Genomic DNA, 26,504 nt, shown 5'->3' with positions numbered 1-26,504 from the left:
CCCACATCCCCTGGGCAATCTCCTCATAGGTGCCCACGTTTCTACGGCGGGCCCATAACTGTGCCTGGATCCCAGGGGATCCAACACATCCTGTCTGCTCCCGACAGGAGCGTGTCTAGTGCTTGGAGCCGGCATGGTCGGCAGGGCAGCTGCACGCAATGAGGGAGAGCTGCCAGGTGTGCTCACCAAGGTGGGTCATCAGGAAAAGACATTTCAAAACCACAAACGTGGCTTTAAAGGGGGTGTGTGTGGGGCGTGTCCTTCCCGTTTTGACTCTGACCCCTGGACGGTGGAGTTTAAAATTGTGAGCAGGACGGTCGCTGTCGCAGGGAATGGGGCATTGTGGGACAGCTGCTGGAGGACTCTCAGGGTTGACACGGGTCATGCCGTGTCTACATTTGCACTGCGTCAACCACAGCAGGTCAGCCCCGGCTCCACGCCTTTCAGGGAGACAGTTTTACTGCACCGCTTATGCTGACGGGAGCTGAACGTGAGTGTAGAGACGCCCAAATAGGGTGTCGCACATCGATGTACAGCAACCTAATGCTGTAGCGTAGATCAGACCTTAGCCGGACCTCTGGTCCGATCCAGCCTGGCAGTTCCTGGGTTCATACCATGAAAAATGCACCTCTTGTTTCCAGTCCAAATGTGTCTCGCTTCAGTGTCTGGCCATTGGGTCTCATTCTGTCTCTTATCAGCTCTTATCGGAAATCTCCCCCTGCTTCCCGGTAGGTACTTAGACCTTAACCGCGTCCCCGCTCCTCCTTCTCTTGGCGCTAATGAGATGGTGCTTTGTAAGTCTCTGACAGCTAGGCAGGTTTTCCAGCTCTTGGCTCGCTCTCTCAAAGTATCCGTGTTTGTAGATTGCCAGCGCGGGCAGGTCTAGATTCCCCCCCCCCATCAGATGCATGCTTGGAAAGGTTCAGTTGCGTTAGTGCAATTTGTTCTGTGTAAGGGTTAAATTCACCCCACAGGGCCGAGACACCCTTTAAGTCTTGCTTCGTGCCTTTAGGCAAGACTTGAAGGACACCTAGATCTTGTGTGGCTTCCTCGGCAGCAGGCTGAATTTCAGAGTCCGTCTCTGCATCAGGGGCAAGGGTGCATTTCCTACCAACAGTATCACCCTGGCTGGGTTGTCCAGAGAGAACAGCCAAGCCCCCCACCCACGCTCGGAAGGAGCCTGGCTTTCAACCCCACTGCCACCCACGCAGAGCAATCGGGCCACGTTTCCTGTTGGCACATGGGACACTGGAGCCAAGAAAAAAGCCCCCAGAAACTGCATTCCTGCAGCCAGCCAGCTCTGCGCAAGCAGCCCGAAAGGAGAAGCTGCAAAGGTCTTTATATGGCAATTATTATTCCCCCCGCCCTCTGTGTTCGCACTAAGGCGGGGGGGGGGGATAAACCAGTGCTACGTAAAATGATCAGATGTGTTTCCCTAATAATGCCAGCCATGCATAGCTAGTACCAGCACCCAGGAGAGTTTGTTGATTCCTTTCCATCTCAGTCAATATACAGCATAGAAACTCTCTAGTCCATCAGTGCAGGATTCCTGCCCCCCCAATCTGTTCCCTCCTCCTCAGCATTGGGTAGGAATTCTTAATGTTGGGGACAGGGAAAGTAGACGAGGACAGATTGAAACTGTTGACCTTCGCTTATTCTGTATCCCTCTATTGTCTCTCCTCTCTGTTTTAGGGTTTGTCTACACAGGGTCACTCAGGCAAATTAATCCAAATGAATTTTTAAAGTGGATTAGTTAAACTGCATTAAACCCCTGCATGGACACTCTCATTCAGAATGAAAGTGGTCTGATTTTGGTTTAGCGTAATTCACTTTGGAAGCTAAAGCAAATTAAGGCCACATTAATTCTGAATGAGAGTGTCCATGCAGCGATTTAACGTGGTTTAACTAATCCACTTTAAATTCTCATTTATTCAGATTAATTTGCCTGAGTATCTCTATCTTAGTACTTAGCTGGCTCCTATCACCGTAGGATCTGGGCACTGCTCCGACACACTGAACCTCGCAGTGCCCCTGGGAGGCCAGGCACTGCAATTACTCCCATTGTAGAGATGAGCAAACTGAGGCACAGATCCTCTAAAGTGCTTAGGCTCCTCACTTCCATTGATTTCAGTGGAGCCTAAATATCTTTGAGGGCCTGGGCCAGAGAGCATAAGGGTGCACCTGTGCTGTAATTCCCAGCTCGAGGGGATGCAGCCACGTGAGGTCTGATCCAGCCAGCATGCTAACAGCAGCAGTGTACCTGCAGGAGGAGCCAGCTGCCCCGAGTCCACGTCGAGTGTCTCCCACGGGATCACGCTCAGGGCAGCTGGCTCCTCCTGCTGCAGCTACACTCCCGACTGACAGCGTGTGGGCTGGGTCGGAGCTAGCGCGGCTCTGGCTCCTTGAGCTGGCAAGGACGGGGACGTACCCTCAGGGCCGTACCCAAAGGTGCAGAGGGACGCTGTGGCAGTCCCAGGAGTTGAACTCGCATCGCCCCCACCTCAGCTGGCACCCGAGCCACCGGCCTGCCCTTCCTCTCCGCAGTAGCTGGGGTGGAGAAGGTCATTGCACCAGCTGCGGATCTGGCCCGGTGGTAGGAAATGGGGAGCCCCCGTCTCTGCCCGCAGCTCCAGCCCCATCACAGTTCGACACTCCTCCGGGGCTCGTGTTCTGGGCGCCAGCCCCTTCCCTGCGTGAACGCAGGGCCCTCTAGGGGCTCGTGGGGGGAGTGCTGGCCCCTTACGCACGATTCCAGATCTCTGTGTGGTCCCCGTAGGCCGCCGCAGGCCAGTCCAGCATATGGCCAGGTGGACCAGGCCTGGTGGGAGAGAATGAATCACTCATTCACCTTGGCCGTGGGGTCTCTGCTGGCTGCTCAGTTACCTCCTGGGGTGGGGGCAGGGATGGATCCTGGAGGGGAAGGACCCATGCGCTGGGAGGTGGAGATGCGTTGGGATGGGCGGGGATGGACCCGTGTTGCAGGATTGGGGGTGGGGGGTGGACCCATGCTGCAAGAGTGGGAGATGGGTGGGGGTGGGCAGGGACAGACCTGTGCTGGGAGTGGGAGGGGCAGAGATAGTAGGGGGCAGCCGGGTGGACCCATGTTCTGCGGGTGGGGGGGGGCAGGGTGGACTCATGTTCTGGGGGGCAGGGCGGGTGGAATCTTGGCCAACCAGCCCTGGGCCTCTCAGCTGCCCTGTGCAGTCCGGCATTTAGGACTGGCAGCAAGGGGCCAGTCGAGCTGGTGCCCTTGGATCTCGTTGCCTGGGGCTGGAGGGGGCTGACCTGGTGCCCACCCCTGGTGAGAGATATGGCCATGTCTCCTGCAGAGGAAGGGGCCCTGCACCCTGGGTCTCAGAGGCCCCTGGGTCTGAACCTCCCACCAGCCTGGCTCCCTGCCGTGGGTGTGACGTCTGCTGTCCCTGGTGCAGCATAAATATTTAGGCATCAGCAGATTTATGGGGAGCTGGCTGGGGGTGGGTAGAGCCAGAGCGAGCAGGGGACTCAGCTGGGGGGGACCTGCTGGGTCAGGGCTGGGGGTGTGGGTGGAGATGGACCCCCTAGCGAGCCACCATGCACGTAGCCTGCCCAGGTCAGGAGTGATGGGAGCCGATCCAGGCTGACAGCCCTGTGGGGACCCCCAGGCGCAAGGGTCTCCACCCGCTTCCCATCGAGTGTGGGGGGGTGACATCCTCCAAACTCAGCATGGCATGAATGGGCCCCAGGCACGGAACCACAGTGGAGACTCCCAGGAGCGAGGGGCCACAGCTTTCACATGGACTGGGTGGCCCAGGAGGGGGGCAGAAAATGGGACACGGGGCCTTTCCCCTTTAGGGGGCGCTGTCTTCCATCCGGCCCCAGGGCGAGAACTGGCTGGCTCAGGGGGGCGGGGAATGGGATCCGGGGCCTTTCCCTCCAGGGGGACTGGCTCCGATCTGGCCCCAGGGCAGGGACTGACTGGGTGTGGGGGAGCGGGGGGCAGGGAATGGGCCGTGGGGCACCGACTCCGATCCAGCTGCGGGCTGCGGCCCTGGGGAGTGGAGCAGAGCAGTTAAGTTGTAAAATGGCTACTCAGGGGGCAACAGAAGGCTGCTTCGCGAGCATGGCCTGCGTTCCACACGCTCCCCCAGGCTCTCGGATGGGCTGCCTGGCCCAGCCCGGCCCGGCTGCTCTGCAGTGTCAACCCAGCACCTGGCTCCACGACTGTGTGTGCATAACAGTGTACTAGAGAGAGCGTGAGTGTGAGTGTGTGTGTGTGTGAGAGCATTCCTGAGCCACTGCAGGGTAACAGCCTCCTGCTGCTGCCAGCTGAGGTACTCCTTAGCGCCCGGGGTCTGGGCCGGGGCCGCGGGTTCTGCATGCAAACCCCGGTTATGCCCCCTGGTGAGCTCAGACCCGGACGGTGTTTTCTTGCCCCCCACCGGCTGCTCCGTCGGTCCGTCCTTTGAAAGCCGGACCTCTCCGCTGAGCAGCGTCCCGCAGTGCTCCCGCTGCTGTTTCCCCTCCCGCGTGCCTGCAGTGGCCTTAAACAATTAATTATTCAGAGAAGAGCTCCCCCAAGCTGCTGCTTAATGCAGGGGGTTGATTCCGCGAAGGCTCCTGCCCTGCTCGGAGCTACCCTGGGCCGGGGGCTGGTTTTGCAGCGCGATCATGGCAGCTGGGAGCTGCAGTGCTGAAATATTTATAGTGTCATAAGGGAGAGCGGGAGAGACGGTGTTTGGGTTCCGTGCCCCCCACCTCCCTGTGGGCAGTGCAGTGGGGTGCAAAGTTTGTTCTCTGGGACCTGCCTCCCCCTGCGCCCCCCTGGCCCCACGAAACAGCCCCTGGGCGGGAGGGAACTGGGAGGGAAGAATCTTCTCGGTGTGAGTCTTGTAGCCAGCAGTGACCAAGGGGCAACAGAATGGGCCGGCAGAGAGGCAGGCACGGTGGGGTAATGGGTGGGGACTCAGGACTCCGGGGTTCTATTCCTGGCTCTGTCGCTGACCCGCTGCGTGACTGAGGCCAGTCCCTTCTCCTGTTTCTCTTCCCATCCCTGGACTGTCTCTGGGGCCAGGGCCGGGGCCGTGCAGCGCTCAGGGCTCTGATCTGCAGCCTATAGGTTCTGCTGCGACCAGAGTTTCCGGGGCTGGGGGAGAGGGAGGAATCCTGGGGGGTTGGTCTGACAGAGCCCAGATCTGCTGATCTCTGCTGGGGTTGGGGCCAGAGGGGCAGCTAGAGCCTGAGCCCATCCTCCTTTGGCCTCGTCACCCTCTGGTTGACAGCAGCCTAGCCTGCCCCAGAGCCCCCTGCTGCCTGCCCCCCACCCAGCGCCTCTCGCTCCAGCGCATCCGTCCCTTGAGGAGTCCCTGGCCCTGGCTGGCGAGCCGCAGGGCTCTCCGAAGTCCATGCTGACGCAGTTCCCCCCACTCAGCTCAGCGCAGGGCTCGTGCGGCGCCCTGCTAGGCTTGCCCTGTTAGCCCCAGGCCCCTGTGCAGGCCTGTCCTGGGCTGCTGGGGGTTAGAAACAAGTGCGGGAGCTGCAGGAGGCGGGCGACTGCACCGATGCTCTCCCAGGGTCCATCCTGTGCCACTCACTGGGCCCTGCCCTGCTACTCCCAGGGGGACACCCCTGCCCTGGTACCCCTTGTCTTGGGGGTGGATGCCCCTGCCTCCAAGGTCCACGAGCTGCCAGCTGAGGGTGGGTGTCTGTTGCGAAAGCCCCTGGTGCTCCGGGGGCTCCATGGTAGGGTTTGGGGGACCTCCAGCTTGCAGCAGAGTTGCACCCGTCTTGGAAGGGCAGCTCAGAGGCTGCTGGCTGGCCTCACCCCTGCTGCTTTCCCCAGCTGTCCCCTGGCTGGAGGGCGATTCAGAGACAGACGCTTCCCAGCAGCAGCGTCCTGGTTAAATACAGCCCCAGGCAGGTGAGAACGGTAAAGAATGAACGAGTGCCGGGTGAGACCCACTTGGCACTGTCACTGCTGAGAGTGACAGCTCATCCATGCACGGATCCTTCCCTTGCCTTCCTCCACCCCCAGAACCCCGCTGGTCCTGGTTTGGGACTGGGGCAAGAATTCCCCGAAGTCCCATCTCAGCCCCTCTTGGGAGCCGTGTGGTCTTAATTATTGATACTGCGGTAGAGCTGCCCAGACCCCGACCAAGATCATTGGCCCCATGTCACGGGGTCCCTGGGCGATGCTCTGGAGCTGCTCCCCATGAAGCCAGTCAGGACTCTGGGGCAGTCTCCTCTCTGGGCGCAGCCTGTCTGCAGGACACACAGCTCACCCGGCTCCACCTTCCTGGGTCTGACCTCGGAGGATTCAGCCTCCTCTGCCCCTCCCTGCACTTCCCACAGCCAGTCCGCCCAGGCAGGGTCCTGGGGAAGCCAGAGGGTCCTGCCCCCCAACTCCGCAGTCAGACGGGACTCTCAGCCAGCCAGTAAAACAGAAGGTTTATTAGACGACAGGAACATGGTCTAACACAGAGCTTGTAGGTGCAGAGAACAGGATCCCTCAGCCGGGTCCATTTTGGGGGGGCAATGAGCCAGACAACCATGTCTGCCCTTCACTCCACGTCCCAGCCAGCCCCAAACTGACTCCCCCTCCAGCCCCCGCCCCGGGCTTTATCCCTTTCCCGGGCCAGGAGGTCACCGGATTCCTTTGTTCTCCATCCCTTTAGCTCTCACCTCGCAGGGGGGAAGGGCCCAGGCCATCAGTGGCCAGGAAAGAGGGTGTCGGCCATTCTCTGTGTCCAGACCCCTGCACACACCTGCCCTCTAGGGCTCTGCAAGGATCCTACACCCTTACCCCACCCCCTAGATACTTAACAACTGCACAGGGGAAACTGAGGCACCCCCACACTATTCAGAGGAAACATTAAGAACGGTCCCGCTTCGTCACACCCCGTCGTGCTGGGTGCTGCGCAGACCCCGACCAAGATCAGGGCCCCGTTGGGTACTCACCACCGTGCCATCCCCGGCTCCTTGCCGGGTGCCTGTGGATGCTGTGGCTGTTCTGACCTGGCAGCTGGTGCCGTTTCACAGGTGCGGTGGCAGGATGCAAATGCAGAGGCTGCCTCCCAGGAGCCGGCCAAGCTCTTTGCTTGAGTGTGTTGAGGGAGCGACCTGTCCTGAGCCAGCCCCGCGCGCTGGCCTGAGCACTCTGAGCAGGGCAGCTATTCTCAGGTCCCCAGAGGACCTGCCCGGGGCACCTGGCCTGGGCTCCGGCTCTGCCTCCTTCCATCTTTCCTGCTCTCGGTACCAAACCCGGCCCGAGTCGCCAATGGCAACAGAGACCGATGGCTCCAGCTGGGGTGGGCTGAGCCGAGGCTGGTGACTTTCAGCCCTGGGTTCCCCATTCCCGTCGGGCTGGGCCCCCCTGCCCGTCCAAGGGCCCAGGGCTCCCTTGCTGCTCGCGGTGCCCCCTCCTCGCGGGGAGTGGAGGTGGTGGATTGCCCTGGGCTGCACAGAGGAAGCCAGGACTCGCGGGGGCACCTGCAGCATCTGTCCCCCCCGAGACTCTGAACACGGCTGCAGGAAGTGCGTTGGGCCTCAGGGCTGCTGGGGTGTGGGGGCAGTTCAGGGACACACGCTGTGCACATGTGGGTGCATGGGGCAGGCAGTTCCGTTTCCCCGGGGGGGGGCATGGCACGTCCGTGTGTGTGTCCGTATGGGGGGCTGGGCAAGCGTTCACACGTAGGTGGGTTGCAGAGCCACACCTGTCCTGCCAGCCCTTCCCCTGGATCCTCTGCGGCAGGGTCGGGGTGAATTAACCCTTCCCCTCCCTCTCTGTTGTGAACCTGCCTCCCCATTTCGCATGAGCCGGGGTCATTAGCTCATGAAATCGCCCACTGGGGAGTGGAAAGAGACGTTGGGGGCTGGTCTGAGTTGGGCACACACCAGGCTGAGGGCCGCTGGGCTGGTTCCTGTGACGTGCACAGCCCCTGCCCGTCCTGGATCTGGCCCCGCTCCCCTCACCGCTGGGGGCTGGGAGCCAGGATTCCTGGGTTCTGTTCCCAGCTCTGGGAGGGGAGTGGGATCTAGATGAGGCTGGGGATTTGGAAGGGATGGGACAGGACGCTGTCCTAAGGGACTTGTCAGCAGGGGGCCCCTGTTGCTGGGGAATTGTGAGGGGGGGTGGGGGATGGAGCAGCCAGGATCTAATGCCGCCACCCCCCCGTCACTGTCTTTCAGGCTCCCGACAGGCAGGAGAGAGCAGCGTTTAACTCCGGCCCTTGCCCCGTGTCCTGGGGCCGCGCGGCTGGTGGGTGGCTGAGAGCAGAGGAGACCCCAGGCTGGACAGGGACATGAAGAAGAGCCGGAGTGTCCTGGCCGTGACAGTGGACGAGGTGAAAGCAGCACCGGGGGGTTGTCCCCTCCATCCAGGGGAGAGGGGGTCGGCTTTGGGGCCTGTCAAGGCTTCGGCATCCCTGTTGGGGTGGTGTGGCCTGGGCAGGAGCTGCCTCCTACAATGGGGGGTGAGACCCCATGAGCTCATGGCATGGGGAGGGGCACCGAATGGGTGAGAAGGTGGGGAAAGGCCCCATCCCAGCCAGCCAGTCCCCTTGACAGGGGAGCGGACAACACCCATCAGGGCAAGGGCCGGGGCCGCGGGCACGTCCGTGGGCTCCCCCAGGCTGGGTGTCGGCGGGGAGATAAATACCGCCAGCTGCCGTCTCCGAGGGACCCCTAGCTGGGTGGGGGGAGAATGTAGTTAAGGCCCTAGACTGGTGGGCAGGGCTCTTTGTGTCACCCCCACTGGGAGGGTCTCCCAGCACCCCTGGGGCAGCCAGGGCTCCCAGGCACGAGCCAGTGCTGAAACCGGCTGGGCATGGGGTCTCTTATCCCCCCACGAGGCAGCCCCAGGGTTGCTGCTCTGGGGGGCCCCAGGGCACCATTCTCTCTCCCTGCCACCTCTACGCCGAAGGGGGGTGCTTAGTGGTTGGTGTTCAGCTGTGAGCTTGCACTGGTGCCAGGAAGCAGGCACGGCCATGCACTAGCACCGGGAAGCGTGCGTGGCCTTGCCTGAGCACTGGGGAGCGTGCACGGCCATGCACGAGTACTGGGAAGCGTGCACGGCCATGCACGAGCACCGGGAAGCGTGCGTGGCGTTGCCTGAGCGCTGGGGAGCGTGCACGGCCATGCACGAGTACTGGGGAGCGTGCACAGCCATGCACTAGCACCGGGAAGCGTGCGTGGCCTTGCCTGAGCACTGGGGAGCGTGCACGGCCATGCACGAGTAGTGGGGAGCGTGCACGGCCATGCACAAGTACTGGGGAGCGTGCACGGCCATGCACTAGCACCGGGAAGCGTGCGTGGCCTTGCCTGAGCACTGGGGAGCGTGCACGGCCATGCACAGCCTTGCACATTGGCACACACGTGTGGTTTGGCAGGTTCCCTTTGCAGGTGCTGGCCTTGGAAACAGCGGAGGGAGGGCGCACGGTGCGGGGGCGCCCTCTGCTGCCCCGAGAGCAGAAAGACGCCAGTAGCTGGGCAGGCTGGAGTCTGCAGCTGCTGCACCTGTCAGTCCAGGCTCTTGGGGACCCCGGCAGCGCGGGGACACCTGCCGCTGGGGGTGGGGCTCATGGAGAATTCGGGAGTGTAGCTGGCTGCGTACGGGGTGCATCGGGGTGCGTAGCTGGCTGTGTTTGGGGTGCACATGGGCACGTAGCTGGCTGCACTCGGGGTACATTGGGGTGTGTAGCTGGCTGCTTCGGGGTGCATTGGGGCACGTAGCTGGCTGTGTTTGAGGTGCATTTGGGTGCGTAGCTGGCTGGACTCAGGGTGCGTAGCTGGCTGTGTTTGGGGTACATTGGGGCACGTAGCTGGCTGTGTTTGGGGTGCGTAGCTGGCTGTGTTTGGGGTACTTTGGGGTGTGTAGCTGGCTGCACTCGGGGTGTGTAGCTGGCTGTGTTTGGGGTGCATTGCGGTGTGTAGCTGGCTGCTTCAGGGTGCATTGGGGCACGTAGCTGGCTGTGTTTGAGGTGCATTTGGGTGTGTAGCTGGCTGGACTCAGGGTGCATAGCTGGCTGTGTTTGGGGTACATTGGGGCACGTAGCTGGCTGTGTTTGAGGTGCATTTGGGTGCGTAGCTGGCTGGACTCAGGGTGCATAGCTGGCTGTGTTTGGGGTACATTGGGGCACGTAGCTGGCTGTGTTTGGGGTGCGTAGCTGGCTGTGTTTGGGGTACTTTGGGGTGTGTAGCTGGCTGCACTCGGGGTGTGTAGCTGGCTGTGTTTGGGGTGCATTGCGGTGTGTAGCTGGCTGCTTCAGGGTGCATTGGGGCACGTAGCTGGCTGTGTTTGAGGTGCATTTGGGTGTGTAGCTGGCTGGACTCAGGGTGCATAGCTGGCTGTGTTTGGGGTACATTGGGGCACGTAGCTGGCTGTGTTCGGGGTGCATTGGGGCACGTAGCTGGCTGTGTTTGGGGTACATTGGGGTGTGTAGCTGGCTGCACTCGGGGTGTGTAGCTGGCTGTGTTTGGGGTGCATTGCAGTGTGTAGCTGGCTGTGTTCGGGGTGCATTGGGGCACGTAGCTGGCTGTGTTTGGGGTGCAGTGGGGTGCGTAGCTGGCTGTGTTTGGGGTACATTGGGGTGCGTAGCTGGCTGTGTTTGGGGTGCATTGGGGTGTGTAGCTGGTTGTGTTCGGGGTGCACTGGGGCACGTAGCTGGCTGCACTCAGGGTGCATAGCTGGCTGTGTTTAGGGTGCATTGGGGTGTGTAGCTGGCTGTGTTTGTGTTTGGGTTGTGCTGAGGGTGATCACTCCCAAGCCAACCCAGAGCTCACTGACATCTCTGCCAGGCACGGGAACCCAGCCTGTGCTGATCACGCTACGTGACCCCCACTAACGTTTGCCGGACTAGGGTGGAGGCAGGTTGCTTTGCATTACCTTGGCCCATGCTGTATTGCTAGGAAAGGAAGGATGTGGGAGCCCAGACTCCTGGGTTCTAGCCCCAGCGAGGGGAGTGTGATCTAGTGGCTAGAGCAGGAGGGGCCGGGAGTCAGGACTCCCCCTTCTATAGAATCATAGACGCCTCCGGTTGGGAGGGGCCTCCGGAGCCCACCAAGTGCAGCCCCCGCCGCCGAGGCAGGATCCCGTCAACCCAGAGCAGCCCTGAGAGGGGTTTGTCCAGCTGCCCTTAAACCCTCCGTGACAGGGATTCCCCAGCCGCCCTGGGGAGCCAACTGCAGAGCTCAGCTACCCCGGGAGTTAGACCGTTTTCCCTGGTATCAGACCTAACCCTCCCCGGCTGCAGACGGAGCCTTGGACTCCTTGTCCTGCCCCAGTGGCCCTGGAGAACAGCCCCTCCCCCAGCCCTGCGCGTGTGAGGCCAGTTCTCAGGGCCCCCCCAGGCTTCTCCTCTCCGGACCAAACAGGCCCAGGGTTTGTAACGTTCCTCGCACGCGGGTTGGCTGAACCTTCGCTCAGTCCGGCTGCTCTCCTCCGGGCGCTCTCCAGCGTGTCCCCATCTTTCCTGCAGTGCAGCGCCCAGACCTGGACACCGGCTCCTGCTGGGGCCTCGCCGGGCGGGACAGTCACCTCCCGTGTCTTACATCCGACACGCCTGTTAATACGCCCCGGACTGACACTAGCCCCTGGGGCAACTGCTTCACTCCCTCGGCTCACATAGTGCTAGTTCGCATAGAGATGACAACCTACTACTGCTACCAGTTCCTCCGTTCGCTCAAGTCGCCGAGGTCTGCGCAGTTCCAGCCCTCCATGTTCTGATTTCTGCAGCTAGCTAGCCAGGGTCGCCTTACAGACAGCAGCCTCCTTGAGTACACCGCCCAGAGTCATCGCCAGAGCACTGCCCCCCATCCTGCGCCCCCTGCCCGCCTAGTGCCCTGCACCCCGCTTCGTGGCTCCCCGGGCCCTCAGCATCACAGGGTCCCCCCCGGCTTCCCCATCGCCCTGCCCCCCCAGCTGGTCTGTGTGGTGGCTGCAGCGTGTTTGTATCTCAGGCTCAGCTCAGTGTCTCTGGTCCATGCCCTGACAACGTGTTTGCTGGCCAGGCCCTGCTCGTTAGATTAACCCCAGCCGGCTCTGATGGTGGTGCTGTGTCCCGGCTGTTCCTGCCAAGCGTCTCGCAGGTGGCCGGTGTCTGTTGTTATCCAAGAGCTGGCACACCAATACTCACACCAATTACGTTCATCAGTTTCTTAAGAAAATACCCCTAGGGAACCTGGGCTGGTTCCAGGCAAATGGGCAGACATGGTGGGCTTGGGGTTATATCCCCCCCTCAGGCACACGCTCCCCACCCCGGGCCTCTGTACACCTGAGCTGGGCAGAGGCCAGAGAGCAGGGATTCCAGCCCACAGGCTCCTAAGATCACTGCGCCCAAGGCCCCAGAGCTTCCAGCTCCTCCTGGGGGGGTCTCTGCACAGAGAAGGAGCTGCCTTTAGGATGATCTGTGAGGCAGAGATGTGGGCAGCTCCTGGCGCAACGAAGCTCATGATCTGCACAGTGTCCGGCACGACGGGGCCCTGATCTTGGCTGGGGTCTGGGAAGTGCCCGGGACGACAGGGCCCTGATCTCGGCTGGGGTCTGGGCAGCGCCTGGCACGATGGGGCCCTGATCTCGGCTGGGGTCTGGGAAGTGCCCGGCGTGATGGGGCCCTGATCTCGGCTGTGGTGTCAAAGAGCTATTGTAATAGTAGCAATGATAAAAGACAGCTTTTGGCTCTTTTCCCTCCCCCTTCTGTGGGAACTGGGGAGCCCCCCTTTGCCTGCGGGATTCCCCAGTTTCTGTCCTTGGAGTGTTTGTGTTGCTCTGGCTGCGGATTTGGGCCATGTGGGTCTGTCACGGAGCTCAGATGGTTTGAGGCCTTGGGATCTGGTGAAATCATCAACGTCTTGGCTGGGTTCTCCTGGGAGACGGGGGACAGAGCCTCGCCCCCTGCCTGAACTGCTGGGGAATCCCTGCTGGCAGTGGAAGGACTAGGACACACAGCTGTTCCCTGCTGTGGAGATGTGGGCGGCTGGGGATACCCGAGAGCTGTGATTCCCGTTCTGCCCACTAGAGGGCAGCGCTGCCCGTCCACGCTGCTCAGGGCCCAGTTGAATGAGTTCTTTCCACTGATTCCCCCCTCCCGTCCCCCGCCCCGGGTCTCTCTGCCATTTAATTACATTTTCTAATTAAGAAACCGAGCATTCAGATCGGGCTGGACAGGGAGCTTGGCTAGGCGTGTTCGGAGGGCGGAGTGATAATAACCAGTGTTAGTTCTTCGTAGCTAGCCTGGGTTCCCCTGTGAGGGCCAGGAGGGGAACCCAGGAGTCCTGACCCCCTGCTCTAACCCACTAGATCCCCACTCCCCTCCCAGAGCTGGGATAGAACCCAGGAGTCCTGACCCCCCAGGCCCTCCAGCCACTGGACCCTGCGCCCCTCCCTGAACTGGGACTAGACTGGGGGCGCTGCTGGTGCCCCCATATCTGGGGCAGCTCAGAGGGAACCCCAGTCACCTTGCTCCGTGCTGGGTCTGCCGCCTTCTCCGCCCCACCCTGGGAGCTCCCAGCTGCCTTGTCTCCATCGTCTCGAGAGCCTGTGGGGCTGAGGGGCAGCCGGCGTCCAGAGGGAGGCAGCGAGCTGTTTGGGGTCCTGTGGGGCTGAGGGGCAGCCGGCGTCCAGAGGGAGGCAGTGGGCTGTTTGGGGTCCTGTGGGGCTGAGGGGCAGCCGGCGTCCAGAGGGAGGCAGCGGGCTGCTTGGGGTCCTGTGGGGCTGAGGGGCAGCCGGCGTCCAGAGGGAGGCAGCGGGCTGTTTGGGGTCCTGTGGGGCTGAGGGGCAGCCGGCGTCCAGAGGGAGGCAGCGGGCTGTTTGGGGTCCTGTGGCGGTGGCCCCATAGCTATGTGCTAGCCGATGAGGCGGGGAAGGACCCGGTGTGTCCTGGCAGCGTCTCCCACCCTCTGGCCAGCCCCGCTCAGCAGACAGGTCCCCCCGGGTGTGGCTGTTGATCCCGGTGCCCCATGAGGCCGTTCTACCCTGGCCCGGCCTGTTTCTTTGCTCTGTGTGGGTCAGCAAGGGATGGGCCCCTGGGCCTGGGACTTCCCCTCCCTGCCCTGCCCTGCCCCGCTCTGGCAGGGCGCTGATAGACCTCCCCAGGGCCGGGGGTGGTGGTGGTTATGGTTTATGGGAATGTGGGGGCCCTCTGAACCAGTGTTGACCCCTTGTGGCACCAGGGGGCGCTGTGTCACAAGGAGCGGGGTGGGGGGCGTTTGGGGCGCTCACCCCTCACAGTGCTGACCCCAGGGGGCCCTGTGCTGCGGGGTGGGGGTGTAAAGGGCAGGCGTGCCCCTTCCAGGCGATCTGGAGCCCCTGGCTGTTTCTTTCTGCCCAAGACACGGGTTTGTGAATCCCAGCCAAATGGGCAAACAGCCTTCCCCTTGCCCACCTTCCCTCCCTGCCCTCACCCGCTGGCGTGTCTAGTGTCTCTCGGGGAGGGGACTCGGGTCCTCGCAAGGTCAGAGTCTGGCCATTGCCCTAGCGACGCTGGCCACACCCTGGACGGGGAGTTTCGTGCCCGTTTGGACTCTTAATGAAGAGCGTGACTCTGGTGCGTCACCGAAGGGGGATCCCAGCCCATGGCAGCTTCTGCTCTGTGCTTGGACACGGGTGCTGGCTGGAACACAGGTTGCAACAATGTGCCCTTGCTGCGGGCCCCGGGCAGTGCACGGCGCGGCCGCCAGCCTAGCCTCGAGTGCAGGTGGCTTAGGACCTGGTTAACCCCGTAGCGCCTGTTAAACACAGCTGTGACCAGTCACCGAGTCTCAGCATCATCTGCCCCTGGGCTGAGTGGGTCCCGGGGCCTTTCCCCACTAGGGCTGGCATGCGCTGGCTACACCACTGCCTGCTTCCTGCTGCCCCCAGCCTGCTCTTTGCAAACCTTCCCGGCACCAAATTCCCTGCGGAAGCAGAGACGCCTGCCAGCCGCCACCGTCAGAGCGCCAAGGCGGCTCAGCGAGAGCAGGACGTTTCTGTGACAGATCTGCCTAGTTCCAGAGCGTCGGGAACAGCGGAAGTGGAGCAAAGCCCCAGCAAATAACAGAGCAGCTTGTCGGGCGCTCACAGCCCCCTCAGCTGATGCCTGGAGCCAGGGACTGGGGGATTGGCGGGAATAGCAATCACGCATGCCAGCACCTTGGGCTTGGGATCTCAGCTTCTGACTAGAGCCGCTTAGGGTGGGGGGCAGGAGGGACTCTGAGCACACCCCTGGGGCGTGGGGGCGGGGGGCTGGGACCTGGCTCTCCGCGGAGCCTGGTTTAGTTCTGGAAAAAGGACCCGTCAGCAAGATGGTTTGAAAACTATTTGAAATGCTTCTTCCCAGCCCCCATGCTTCTGGCCTGGGACTTTCCTTCCCATTAGTGACAAGCGAATCTGGGGTGAATTGGTAATTCCACAGTCCCAACCCGCAGCCCCCTGCTATCCCAGGCCTGGGGTCCCCCCACAGCTCTGCCAGTGCCCCTCCCAACTTGCAGCCCCTGCTAGCCCAGCCCTGGGCTCCCGCAACCCACATGCAGCCAGGACTCTGCTGATGGACGGGCTGGGTTTCCTTGATGGTCTGGGCGTTTGGCAAGGAGGCTGGTGAAACGCCCTTCGAGCATGGCGCTGAGCTCAGTCAAACGCCTGGGCTGTTGCTGAACTCGGCTCGTGGCCCATCAGAGGCCAGGGGCCCTGCTGCCCACCACGTTCTTTCTTCTCCTTTATCCTCCCGCGCTCTGGGGTGCCCCGGGGATCCACCAGCCTTCACCCTTCACGTCAGGCTTGTGCTGCGCTGGTCAGCCCCCGCCCCGGTGCCATGCTCATGGGCGTAGCTTCTCGCGTGTTCTGTGCAGCGCTCCCCTCGGTCGCCCTTTTCCTCTCTCTCCAGCTGGGGTCCATGTCGCCACCAGATCTGCCGTCTCCTCCTTGGCCCGCCCGTGGGATGCGCTAGTTGCTTTGCTCTCCTTCGCGGTTCCGGCCTGGGCTCAGCTCTTCCCCGGGGATTCTGCAACTCTTCCATTGGCTGGGGAATGCGCTGACTTCGGAGCAGCCGCTGCAGTGGATTTCCAGGGCTGCTCCGGAAAGGGCAGCGGGGCCTGGTTTGCACTCAGGGCTGATCTCCGAATACCTCGCCGGCCTCAGGGCACAGCTCCCTGCCCTGGGGTGTGAAATGACGTCCTTCTGCCCATGCTTCTCTGGCGGCTGCTGCTGGGACATGCACACCCCAGATTTCACCTTCCCCTTGGCGATGAGCAAACCATCCGGGTTTGCGGAGTCTGCCAGAAGCTGGGGGTTTCGTCCATTATGCGATGGGCTGAACCGAGCAGGCCAGTGTCAGCGGCACCTTCCCTGCGGGACATGGGGGTCTCCACGGGAGAGGAGCATGGTGCTAAGTGCCTCCCCCAAGGTCCCGCAGGGGGTCAGTGGCAGAGGCAGGATCTGGACCCGGCTCTCCTGGCTCCAAGCCTGGTGCTGGAAGAAGCCAGAGCAGCCCTGGGTGCCACATTCCCATGTGGGTCCCAACTTCCTGCCCCTGCAACGCGCCAGGCGCTGTCAGCCGCACCAGGCCAGAGGGAATGACTGACCGGCCCGGCTGGCTCTGTCGCTTGGAACCGCGGCTGGTTCAGTTCTCAGCAGCCATCCGATGCTGGGAGGGCCCTGCCCAGAGTGGTTCCCCCTTCCTCCACATACCCCAGCCCTGCCCGTTCCCCACCCCAACGGGCGCCAGGAGCCCGGCTCAGCCCTCGGCCTCTGCGCGGAGGCTGCTGCTGAGGGCTGTCTCACTGACCGGCTCGGGTGCCGGGCTTTGGGGTGGCCTGGGGGCTGGAGCCAACCACCTTTCCTGTGACCCAGCATGGTCCACCCATGGGAGCAAGTGCTGCCTTTCAGAGGGGACAGGCCCCGCGCCCCATTGCCCACCCTGCTGAGCTGGGACCAGGTGGGAGCCAGCGCCCCCTAGAGGGAACAGGCCCCCCCATTCCCTGTCCCCTCAGCCAGCCGGTTTGCCTCTCGTCGCTGACTCCGCGGCCCGGGGTGCACAGAGGCCGAGCCCCTCTCCGGTGCCGAGCAGAGGCCGGCGCCTCCAGCTGCTGTGAGCAGCCGCAGACGAGCACCGGGCTCCGTCCTTAGCTCCCCCCCGCAGCTGAGACGGGCGGGGGCTGATTAGCGCAGCCTGAGGATGCTGAGAATAAACATCTCTTTCAAACACCGCCCCCCCACCCCGGGCCTCCAGGATGGGCTGGTGACAACAGCACAAAGGTAGCGAGCAAGGCCCTGTCCCCTCTGGGGGGCGCCAGCTCCCTCCAGCCCCGGGGGGGACTGGCTGCCTCGGGGGCGGGGGAATGGGACACGGGGCCTGTCCCCTCTGGGGGGTGCCAGCTCCCTCCAGCCCCGGGGGGGACTGGCTGTCTCGGGGGCGGGGGAATGGGACACGGGGCCTGTCCCCTCTGGGGGGCGCCGGCTCTGATCTGGCCCCAGGGCAGGGACTGGCTGTCTCGGGGTGGGGGGAATGGGACACGGGGCCTGTCCCCTTTGGGGGGCGCTGGCTCCGATCTGGCCCCAGGGCGGGGACTGGCTGTCTCGGGGTGGGGGGAATGGGACACGGGGCCTGTCCCCTTTGGGGGGCGCTGGCTCTGATCTGGCCCCAGGGCGGGGACTGGCTGTCTCGGGGGGGCGGGGGAATGGGACACGGGGCCTGTCCCCTTTGGGGGGCGCTGGCTCCGATCTGGCCCCAGGGCGGGGACTGGCTGTCTCGGGGTGGGGGGAATGGGACACGGGGCCTGTCCCCTTTGGGGGGCGCTGGCTCTGATCTGGCCCCAGGGCGGGGACTGGCTGTCTCGGGGGGGCGGGGGAATGGGACACGGGGCCTGTCCCCTTTGGGGGGCGCTGGCTCCGGTCTGGCCCCAGGGCGGGGACTGGCTGTCTCGGGGGGGGGGGGGGGGGATGGGACACGGGGCCTGTCCCCTCTGGGGGCGCCGGCTCCCTCCAGCCTCAGGGCGGGGACTGGCTGTCTTGGGGTGGGGGAATGGGACACGGGGCCTGTCCTCTTTCGGGGGCGCTGGCTCCGGTCTGGCCCCAGGGCAGGGATTGGCTGGTTTCGGGGGCGGGGAATGGGACATGGGGCCTGTCCCCTCTGGGGGGCGCCGGCTCCCTCCAGCCCCAGGGCGGGGACTGGCTGTCTTGGGGTGGGGGAATGGGACATGGGGCCTGTCCCCTTTCGGGGGCGCTGGGTCCGGTCTGGCCCCAGGGCAGGGACTGGCTGGTTTCGGGGGCAGGGAATGGGACATGGGGCCTGTCCCTTCTGGGGGCGCCGGCTCCCTCCAGCCTCAGGGCGGGGACTGGCTGTCTCCGGGGGGGAGAATGAGACACGGGGCCTGTCCCCTTTGGGGGGCGCTGGCTCCGATCTGGCCCCAGGGCGGGGACTGGCTGTCTCGGGGCGGGGGAATGGGACATAGGGCCTGTCCCTTCTGGGGGGTGCCGGCTCCCACCCAGCCCCAGGGCAGGGACTGGTTGTCTCGGGGGTGGGGGAATGGGACATGGGGCCTGTCCCCTCTGGGGGCGCCAGCTCCCTCCAGCCTCAGGGCAGGGACTGGCTGTCTCCGGGGGGGAGAATGAGACACGGGGCCTGTCCCCTTTGGGGGGCGCTGGCTCCGATCTGGCTCCAGGGCGGGGACTGGCTGGTTCGTGGGGCAGGGAATGGGACATGGGGCCTGTCCCCTCTAGGAGATGGAGGGTGAGGAAAGGTTGTGGGTCACCCTCCCCCCAGGCTGGTGTTGCTCTGGGCCCTTGGCCTGACGCTCGCCCTCTGCTCTCGTTGGCAGAAGCCCAAGGACCTGCTGGACCCCGGGCTCTGCAGCCGGTCCTACACCGCGGGTGGCATGCTGGGTGCGGAGCTGCGGCGTGGCCGGCGCCGGCTCTCCTCCAGCCTGCAGGTGCCGCCGTGGAAACCCCTGGATCGGGCGCGATCACCGGAGCCCGACAGCGTCCAGAGGCCGACCACCCTGCCCCTGCGCATCCCGCCCCGCATCGCCATCACCCACGCTGAGCCGGACAGGTAGGGCACGGAGGGGTCACAGTGTGTGCGACAGATACCCGGGGGAAGGGCTGGTTATTGTGCCCTGAGTGTGCAAACACCCGGGGGAAGGGCTGGTTATCGTGCCCTGAGTGTGCAAACACCCAGGGGAAGGGCTGGTTATCGTGCCTTGAGCGTGCAAACACCCGGGGGAAGGGCTGGTTATCGTGCCTTGAGCGTGCAAACACCCGGGGGAAGGGCTGGTTATCGTGCCTTGAGCGTGCAAACACCCGGGGGAAGGGCTAGTCATGTCGGGGGCAGCGCCCCGCACTCTGCCAGCAGGTGATGCAGCCGGGGGGGTGCCAGCGTTCCCTGGCCAGCTCCCGACAGCACCCCCTGCAGTCGGGTCTCAGCAGTGCTTGTGGCCCGCCAAGGGTGGGCCCTGCAGACCGGGCCAGCGCTGGGGTGAAGGGGAGGATCCCTCAGGGCTCTGATCCAGGGCGAGTTGTGATTTAATCTGGCTCTGATAGAGATTTATTGGGCACGGTGGAAATCTCCCTAAAACCATCAGCTTCTTACTGCCCCCTGCCCGCAGGGGATCCCGGCCTATAATCCTGGCCGTGCCGCAGCTTCTCCTGTGGCTCAGTGCCCTGTGGCAGGGTTGGTCTCACCCCCGGGCTGGGAGACAGTTACACCCTGCATGGCCATGCAGGCTGCATCTCGGGGCTCCACAGCAACACCCTTAGTGGGGGGGCCCCCAAGACCAGTCGGGGGGGAGCCATACAGAGACCAGCAGGGGTCTGGCTGCTTCTCTCCTTCCCTGGGGCTGGGCAAACCCGTCACCTCCTAGCAGATCCGCTCCCTTGATTGTGCCGGGCACTGAAGGACCGCAGCGGATGCTGTAATGCTGCTTCCTGGAGGGCACAGGCAGGAGGGGCTGGGCCACAGCCTGTTTATTTTTAGCGGGGTTTGGGGGGAGTCCCACAGATAGCTCTCACAGCCCCAGGGAGCCCGGTTAGCTTTGGGTGCCCTGTGGAGATTTGTCTGAACCATGGGCGGCGGAAGAACAGTGGACCCCCCCACTCGTCAGCTGGGAATCAATTGTCTTTTGACACCAGAGAAGCAAAGTCCTTGTTTCTTCAAGGTTTCCTGTTTGTTCCAGTCGCTTCCCCGCGCTGGGGGAGCCGCGGTTCATGCTGGTTACCTCTGGGCTTTTGTCATTAGCTCCGACAGGCTGGTTGCATCCCCTGCCTGTTCCTCTCCGAGCCCGGGGCCCCTGGCCAGGGCTTCAGCACCGATTCTGCCGCAGAAGACCAAAAGAAGAGTCGATCCTGGTTTAAATCCCTTTTGACCAGCCTGTGACAATGTGGGGAGGTGGGCGCTGGAGGAAGGAAATGGGGGGATAATGCCAAACGCAGGAGCTTTCTGATTATCCACAAAGAAGGGGGTTGGGGCCTAGTTCGTGGGAAGTGATGCCAGAGTTTGGAACTAGGGGCGCTCGGGTGGTTAAGGCCCTGGACTCCCAGCTCTGCCCCTGACTGCTGGCGTGACCCTGAACAACATTTCCCCGGGGCTCAGCTCCCGGCCCCGGAGCTGGATTTCCCTGGGGCCCAGCCCCCAGCCTCGGAGCTGGATTTCTCTGGGGCCCAGCCCCCAGCCTCGGAGCTAGATTTCCCTGGGGTTCAGCCCCCGGTCTCGGAGCTGGATTTCCCTGGGGCCCAGCGCCTGACCTCGGAGCTGGATTTCCCTGGGGCCCAGCCCCCAGCCTCGGAGCTGGATTTCCCTGGGGCTCAGCCCCATTGGGAAGCCAGCAAAAGTGAAATCTTGGTTTGAAATGACGGTTCAGCATTTTTTCCTGTTCGTTAAAAATAAATCACAAACGTTTCACAGGGTCTGAATGGAAACAAAGGGTTTACTTCAGCCTGAAAAAACTGTTTTCAATGTTTTACTTCACTGAAAATTTTGAAAAATGTCCTTTTCGGTTCACCCTGCAGCGAGAGTTTAACAAAAGGGTTTGGAATCGCTCGCGAACCACAACATCTGTTATTCAATTGCTCTAATGAGGGCCCTGTTCCAAGCTTTTCTCTGCAGCCAAAAGGGCCAGAAACTGACTTAGCTTTTTGCAGTGCAAGCTGAGAGTCTTCCCCATTCACATGACTCCAGGAGCTGGGGCTTTAAGCAAAGCCCCCAGGGTCTCAAGCTCACAAGAGCTGCCAGCGCGGATGTGCCTGATTTGCCTTGGGGCTGGCTGGACCATGGCGATGTGTGTCTGTTTGCTAGAGGGACAGCTGCCAACCTGGGAGGTGCCTATCGAAGCTGCACCCCTGTTCGTTGTCATGTTAAGTCTCAGGCTAATTAAGCCAAGTTAACATTATGCTAAGCGTGAGCGGGGTAATTGGACCCAAGGTGCTGCTCAGGAATTATAGGCAAGATCTCAGCAGCAAAATGCCACTGGAAGGAGTCATCAGAGCAGCCATTCCTCAGTGCTCTGAGTTCTGCGTGACAGGTCGTATTCAGTGGCTGGCATGTAACCCCAGCCTCCCTCGGGCGGCAGCCCCGCCACGGGACGCACCCGGCGGAAGGCTGGGCCGGGGGCTGAGGTGGCGGGCTAGGCCGCAGGAGGCGCGGGTTTAATTCCAGGTTTGGCTACAGACTCAGTGTGACCTTGGGCCAGGAAGTTAAGGCAGGTTTCCAGGGTTTAGTATCCACAGCAGGGGCTGGATTCGCCACGGGCTGCAGCTCCACACAGACTTCCAAGCCAGCTGGCTACCTGCTAGGCCCTTCCGGAGGGAGACCTGGCTGCTAATTTTGGAGCCCCGTGGGATCAGTGCCCGCTTGGTTCTCAGCAGCTCCTTTCCCTGGAGATAACAACCTGCCCACGCCGGGCTTGGCCGCGGAGACAGCAAAGCTCTGTGATGCCTGCAGCCCCTGGGCTTGGCCCCGCTGCAGCTGCCTCCCACCTGCCTGCTCGCGGGGTGGCTGCAGCAGCTCCGGGCGTTGGGCAGGTTCATACGCAGGTGGCTGGTGGCGCTGGGAGCCAGGGCACGCAGGCTGGCGGGGGAATGAGGCTGTCTGGGGGGGCCTGGCACAGTCCTCCTTGTCCTGGAGAGGAGACAGCAGGAGAGGAGACGGGTGGTCTAGTGATTATGGGCCCTTGGGATCAAGACCTTGCTCCGTGACAAGCTCTCTCGGCAGCCGCCGGGTGGCGCTGTGCTGCAGTTCCCCGTCTGGGAGCTGGGAATACTAGCCCGGCCTCACTGCGGGTGCACTGGTGCTCAGGGGCTGGCCGTGTAGGCAGGACCCTTGGGTTCTATTCCCTGCTGAGTGACCTTAGGCACGTCCCTTCCTCACTCGCTGCCTCAGTTTCCCCTCCCACCCTGTGTTTGTGTAGCCTGAAAGCTTCCCAGGGCTGGGGCTGGCTCTTGCTCCACGCAGTGCCTGGCCCGATGGGGCAAGTGTGGTCTAACACCTAGTGCTGCCCTGGAGACGGGCAGTGTGAATCAGACCCAGGCCCAAGCAGGTCAGTTTCCGTCTTTCCTTGCAATAAACTCTGCCAAGCGCCTGGAAGGTGATAAAGGGCACCTCTGGCAGGATCTCTCGGGGGAGCTTCTTGGAGCACGAGCCTCAGGTTCATGGGTATTAATCACCCCCCACAGCCGGCTGTAGATCTTCCCTGCCGCTCCGGTGTGGGGGCGAGGGCCAGGACGGGCTGGGGAGCTGGAGTGGCGCTTTCATGTTCTGCTGATGTGTGTCTGTGTCCTACATCCTGGGCACTGCCGTGGGAAGGGTGGGCTGGGAGAATCCTGCTTTGCACAGGCTGGGGGAAGAGCCAGGCAAGCAAGGGGTAAGATGTGCTCTAGTGGGCTGGGGCCTGGACTGGGGCCCGGGTAAGCTGGGTTCTGTTCCTGCCTCTGTGACTGACCTGCTGGGAGACCTGAATCAGCCACTTCCCTGGTCTGTGCCTCGGTTTCCCCTCACACCCTTTGTCCTGCCCATTTAAACCGTGAGCTCGTCAGGGCAGGGTTAATCTCTTGCTGTGTGCAGCACCAAGCCCACCAGAGCCCCGATCTGGGCCGGGACCTCTAGGCCCTACCGTAACCCTAATAATTGTCTGGTTAGGACATGGTCTCTCTCAGGCAGGGCCTGTGTCTCATTCTGTGTCTGGGCAGCGCCTGGCACAGCAGGGCTTTGATCTCTGGTTAGAGCCTCTAGGTGCTACCGTAATAATAGGGCCAGGAAACAAAACGGAATCATGAAAGCTGTGGGAAACCCCAGCAGTGTTGCCTCTTAAGGGCTCCATGATTTTTTTCCTAGTTTGGCTTCTTCTGGCTGGATGCGTTTGGAGGGTCACCTGGTTTGGGGCTGAATTTCACACCCCCACTGCCCTGTTTCCCCTCGAAAGGGTCAGGGAGCGTTTGTTGCTGCGGGGCCGGAGTTGGTGACCTCACACTGAGTGAGTTTCACACGGCGTGGCGGGGTGTGCGTGCGTGTGTGCGGGTTCATGCCACTCAGCTACACGGCTCCCGAACCCTGGACTTAGACCCTCTGTCCCTGTGTAAGCTCGAAGTCTCTGCAGTCCCCTGGGAATGCTGTGCAAAGCCCAGAGCTTTCCTTTTCTCTTCGGAGCCCCCAGGGAGCAGCTGGCTGGAAAATCCCCTGGCTTGGTGGAAAGGGGGGATTCCTGCCTTGCCCAGTTGCCAGGGCTCATAGCGCCTTGGTGGGCGAGGGAAGCAGCTTTCTGTGGATTGGCCCCCCCTGGGAGTGAAGTGTCTGAAGCAGACGCACGAGCAGCAGCGGGGCTGCAAGAGGATGCAGTGACCTTTCCGTGTCCGCCCAGGGCAAGGGAAGCCGAGGGAGGGATGGGGGGAGCCGCCTCCTTGTGCCTCGTGCTGACAGGCCTTGTCATCCAGGGCCAGGAGAAAGGGCTCCCTGGGGCAGTGGAACAAGCTGGGGCAGGAGCTCTGGGTTCAAATACCGGCTCTGCCGGTCACTGCCTGGGGTGACTCCCTGCATCTTTCTCTTCCTTCCCTCCCTGCCTGTAACGGGGGGCTCACAATGCTGCCTGCATCTCCTGAGCCTCCGACCGCCTGGGGCAGGGCTCCCGCTCGGTAGGTGCTCCCAGACATGAGCTGTGGCTGTGTGGGGCCGGTACCGCCCCGCACCCGGTGGCTGCAGCTCTGCCCTGAGCCGTTCCGGGAGGGCTTGGCGAGCGGTCAGAGGAAGGAGTCAGGGGGTTGCCGCCTCTGGCGTCAGCTTCATTCTGCAGCTTGTCCCGGAGATAATTTGCTGTAATTATGATGCCCTTTATTCCCCAGCCAGCGCTGTGCCCAGACGGCTATGTGGGCCGAGGGCCCAGGGCAGCAGGCTGTCCCGGAGCACTGGGTGCCACTCAGCACCAGAGCAGGGCAGGCAAGCCCCACACCAGTCCCTTACTCCCATTAGCGTCTGGGAATGAAGCCACTGCCAGACTGGATCAGATGGGGAGACACGTCCCGCCCCCTCTTCCCCCCTTTCCCCGCATCAGCCCGGGGCCCTCTAGTTCCACTGCAGTCATAGAGCTAGGCGTGTGCTTGGGTCTTTGCCGGGCCAGGGCTCAAATCCCTCTTCAGACACTGCAGCATTGGCTGCTCTCAGGTCCCATCATGGAGGTTTTCTTTGCAGCTGTGAGGGATTTGAAAGGAGAGCTGAGGCTCTGAACCTAGCTCTGCAGCCCAGGGGAGGTCAGGAGCCAGACCTCATGGCTGCGAAATTCACGTGGCCCTGGCTGCATCTGCGGCTCGCCAGCTGCTGTTTCATTGCTGGGCTCTTTCCTTTGTATTTCCTTTGTCCTTTGTCATAATAACTTCAACTAGCTCCCACGTCACCCGACCTCTCGCGCGCCGTCTGGATGCAGCCAGCTCCCACTACCTATGGGAGAGGCTTCTCCGTTTCCTGAGTCCTAGGAATTACCCATCAGGGCTGGGTCCTGCACCGTGCGGCTCCTCCTTGCTGACGGCGGGGTGCAGGCCGGGATAAGAACACCCAAACGGCGGGGCTGGTGCGACACATTCTGCCCCTGCTCATTTCCTTCGGCAATTCCAGCAGAGTTCAATTATTGAGGAGAACACTTTGGAACGGGCCTAGCGGAGTGTTCCCTCGTGGATTTTGTAAAAATTACTGAGGCCCTAGTGAGCGGGCAGCGTGCTGGTACGTCTCTGCTGCAAGCGGGGTGCCTTTGCTGTGCGCAGGTTAGAAAGCCTGGAGAGTAGCGATGTTCCTAGGGAGGCAGCAGTGGTGCAGTGTAGGGCGCAGAGCGGTCCTAGGCCTGGCCCTGCTGGTGGAGCTTGTGCGGATCTCTGCTCTGTCTACTTTCCCTCCAGGCACCTCCCCTGCGGATAGTGCTCTAGAGCTGGGAAGCAGGTCTTTTGGGGCTTCAGTGGTGCAGCTGGAGAGGATGTGAGATCGGCCCCGTCACTAGCAGCTGAGGAGGCGTTTGGCTCTGAGACAGCGACAGAAACCTGGCACACAGTGAGCCTGCAGTTAGGGCTGGCTGGGAAACAAGAATTCCATTTGGCCAAAGGTTCCAAAGGTTAACACCCGGGGGGGAAGGAACACAAGCCAAAGGTCAGGTTAAAGACTATTCAGGTGCGTTAGATGTGTTAAAGTCAGCAGGACCTGAGGAAATTCACCTAAGGTACCTAAGGAACTGGCTGAAGCAATCTTGGAACCGTTAGCAGGCATATTTGAGACTCCCGGGGGAGGGGAGAAGGGCAAACAGAGCCCCTAGCACAGAGGAACCAGGGGCAATAGACCAGGCAGCCTGACTCCGAGAGCTGGAAAGATCCTGGACCAAATGATTAAACAATCAGTCTGCCGGCACCGGGGGGATACCAGGGTTAGAAGGGACAGCCAGTACAGCTTGGTCAAGAGCAAAACCTGCCAAACCACCTCCTTCGACAGGCCCAGCGGATGGATGTGATCAATCGGAGTTTTCGTCAGGCTTTTGACACAGTCTCATGAGCAAACTAGGGAAAGCTGGTCTAGATGAAATGACGATGAGGCAGGGCACAGCCGGCTGAAAGGGGCAGTCCCCGCGTAGTTCTCAATGGCTCACGGTTGAGCAGGGAGGGTGTCTAGTGGGGTCCTGTAGGGGTCACTCCTGGGGCCGGGACCATTCAGCATTTTCATTAACGATGGGAGTGTGCTTATAAAATGGGCAGATGACACCTGGGTGGGAGGGGCTGGGAGCACTTGGGAGGCAGGGTGACCCTGGCAAATTCGAGAATTGGTCTGAAATCAACAAGCTGAAATTCAATAAAGAAACAAGTGCAAAGTCCTGCACTTGGGAAGGAAAAGTCAAATGCACAACCGCCGAGTGGAGACTAACTGGCTGAAAAGGATCCGGGGGTCACAAGTTGAAAATGAGTCAACAATGTGAGGCAGTTGCCAAAAAGACGAGTCTCGTTCTGGGTCCAGGTGTTACGACAGGTGTGTATGTGTGTGTGGGGGGGTAAGACATGGGAGGTCATTTCCCTGCTCCGCGCAGCACTGAGGAGGGCTCAGGCCGGT

At 62.2% G+C, this 26,504-nt stretch overlaps 1 protein-coding gene across 7 annotated transcripts in view; it reads left to right on the top strand.

Annotated features, from left to right (window-relative positions):
- The window catches only part of PDE4A (phosphodiesterase 4A), a 162,548-nt gene that overhangs the window by 18,178 nt on the left and 117,866 nt on the right, over positions 1-26,504 (top strand). For 3 of the 7 annotated variants that reach the window (XM_073318230.1, XM_073318231.1, XM_073318228.1), the window contains 2 exons: positions 8,167-8,321; positions 18,766-18,998. In XM_073318230.1, coding sequence (XP_073174331.1) covers positions 8,280-8,321; positions 18,766-18,998 — 275 coding nt within the window. In that variant the 5' untranslated portion in view covers positions 8,167-8,279. Of the gene's footprint in view, positions 1-6,997; positions 7,018-8,166; positions 8,322-18,765; positions 18,999-26,504 lie in introns of those variants that run through there. The other 4 variants (XM_073318226.1, XM_073318224.1, XM_073318232.1 and 1 more) reach the window with 3 other exon arrangements.

This window comes from Lepidochelys kempii, chromosome 20 (genome assembly GCF_965140265.1).
Source record: "Lepidochelys kempii isolate rLepKem1 chromosome 20, rLepKem1.hap2, whole genome shotgun sequence".
Classification (NCBI taxonomy): Eukaryota; Metazoa; Chordata; order Testudines; family Cheloniidae; genus Lepidochelys; species Lepidochelys kempii.
The sequence above is the reverse complement of the archived record's forward strand: the minus strand, read 5'-3'. Positions and strand labels throughout refer to the sequence as shown.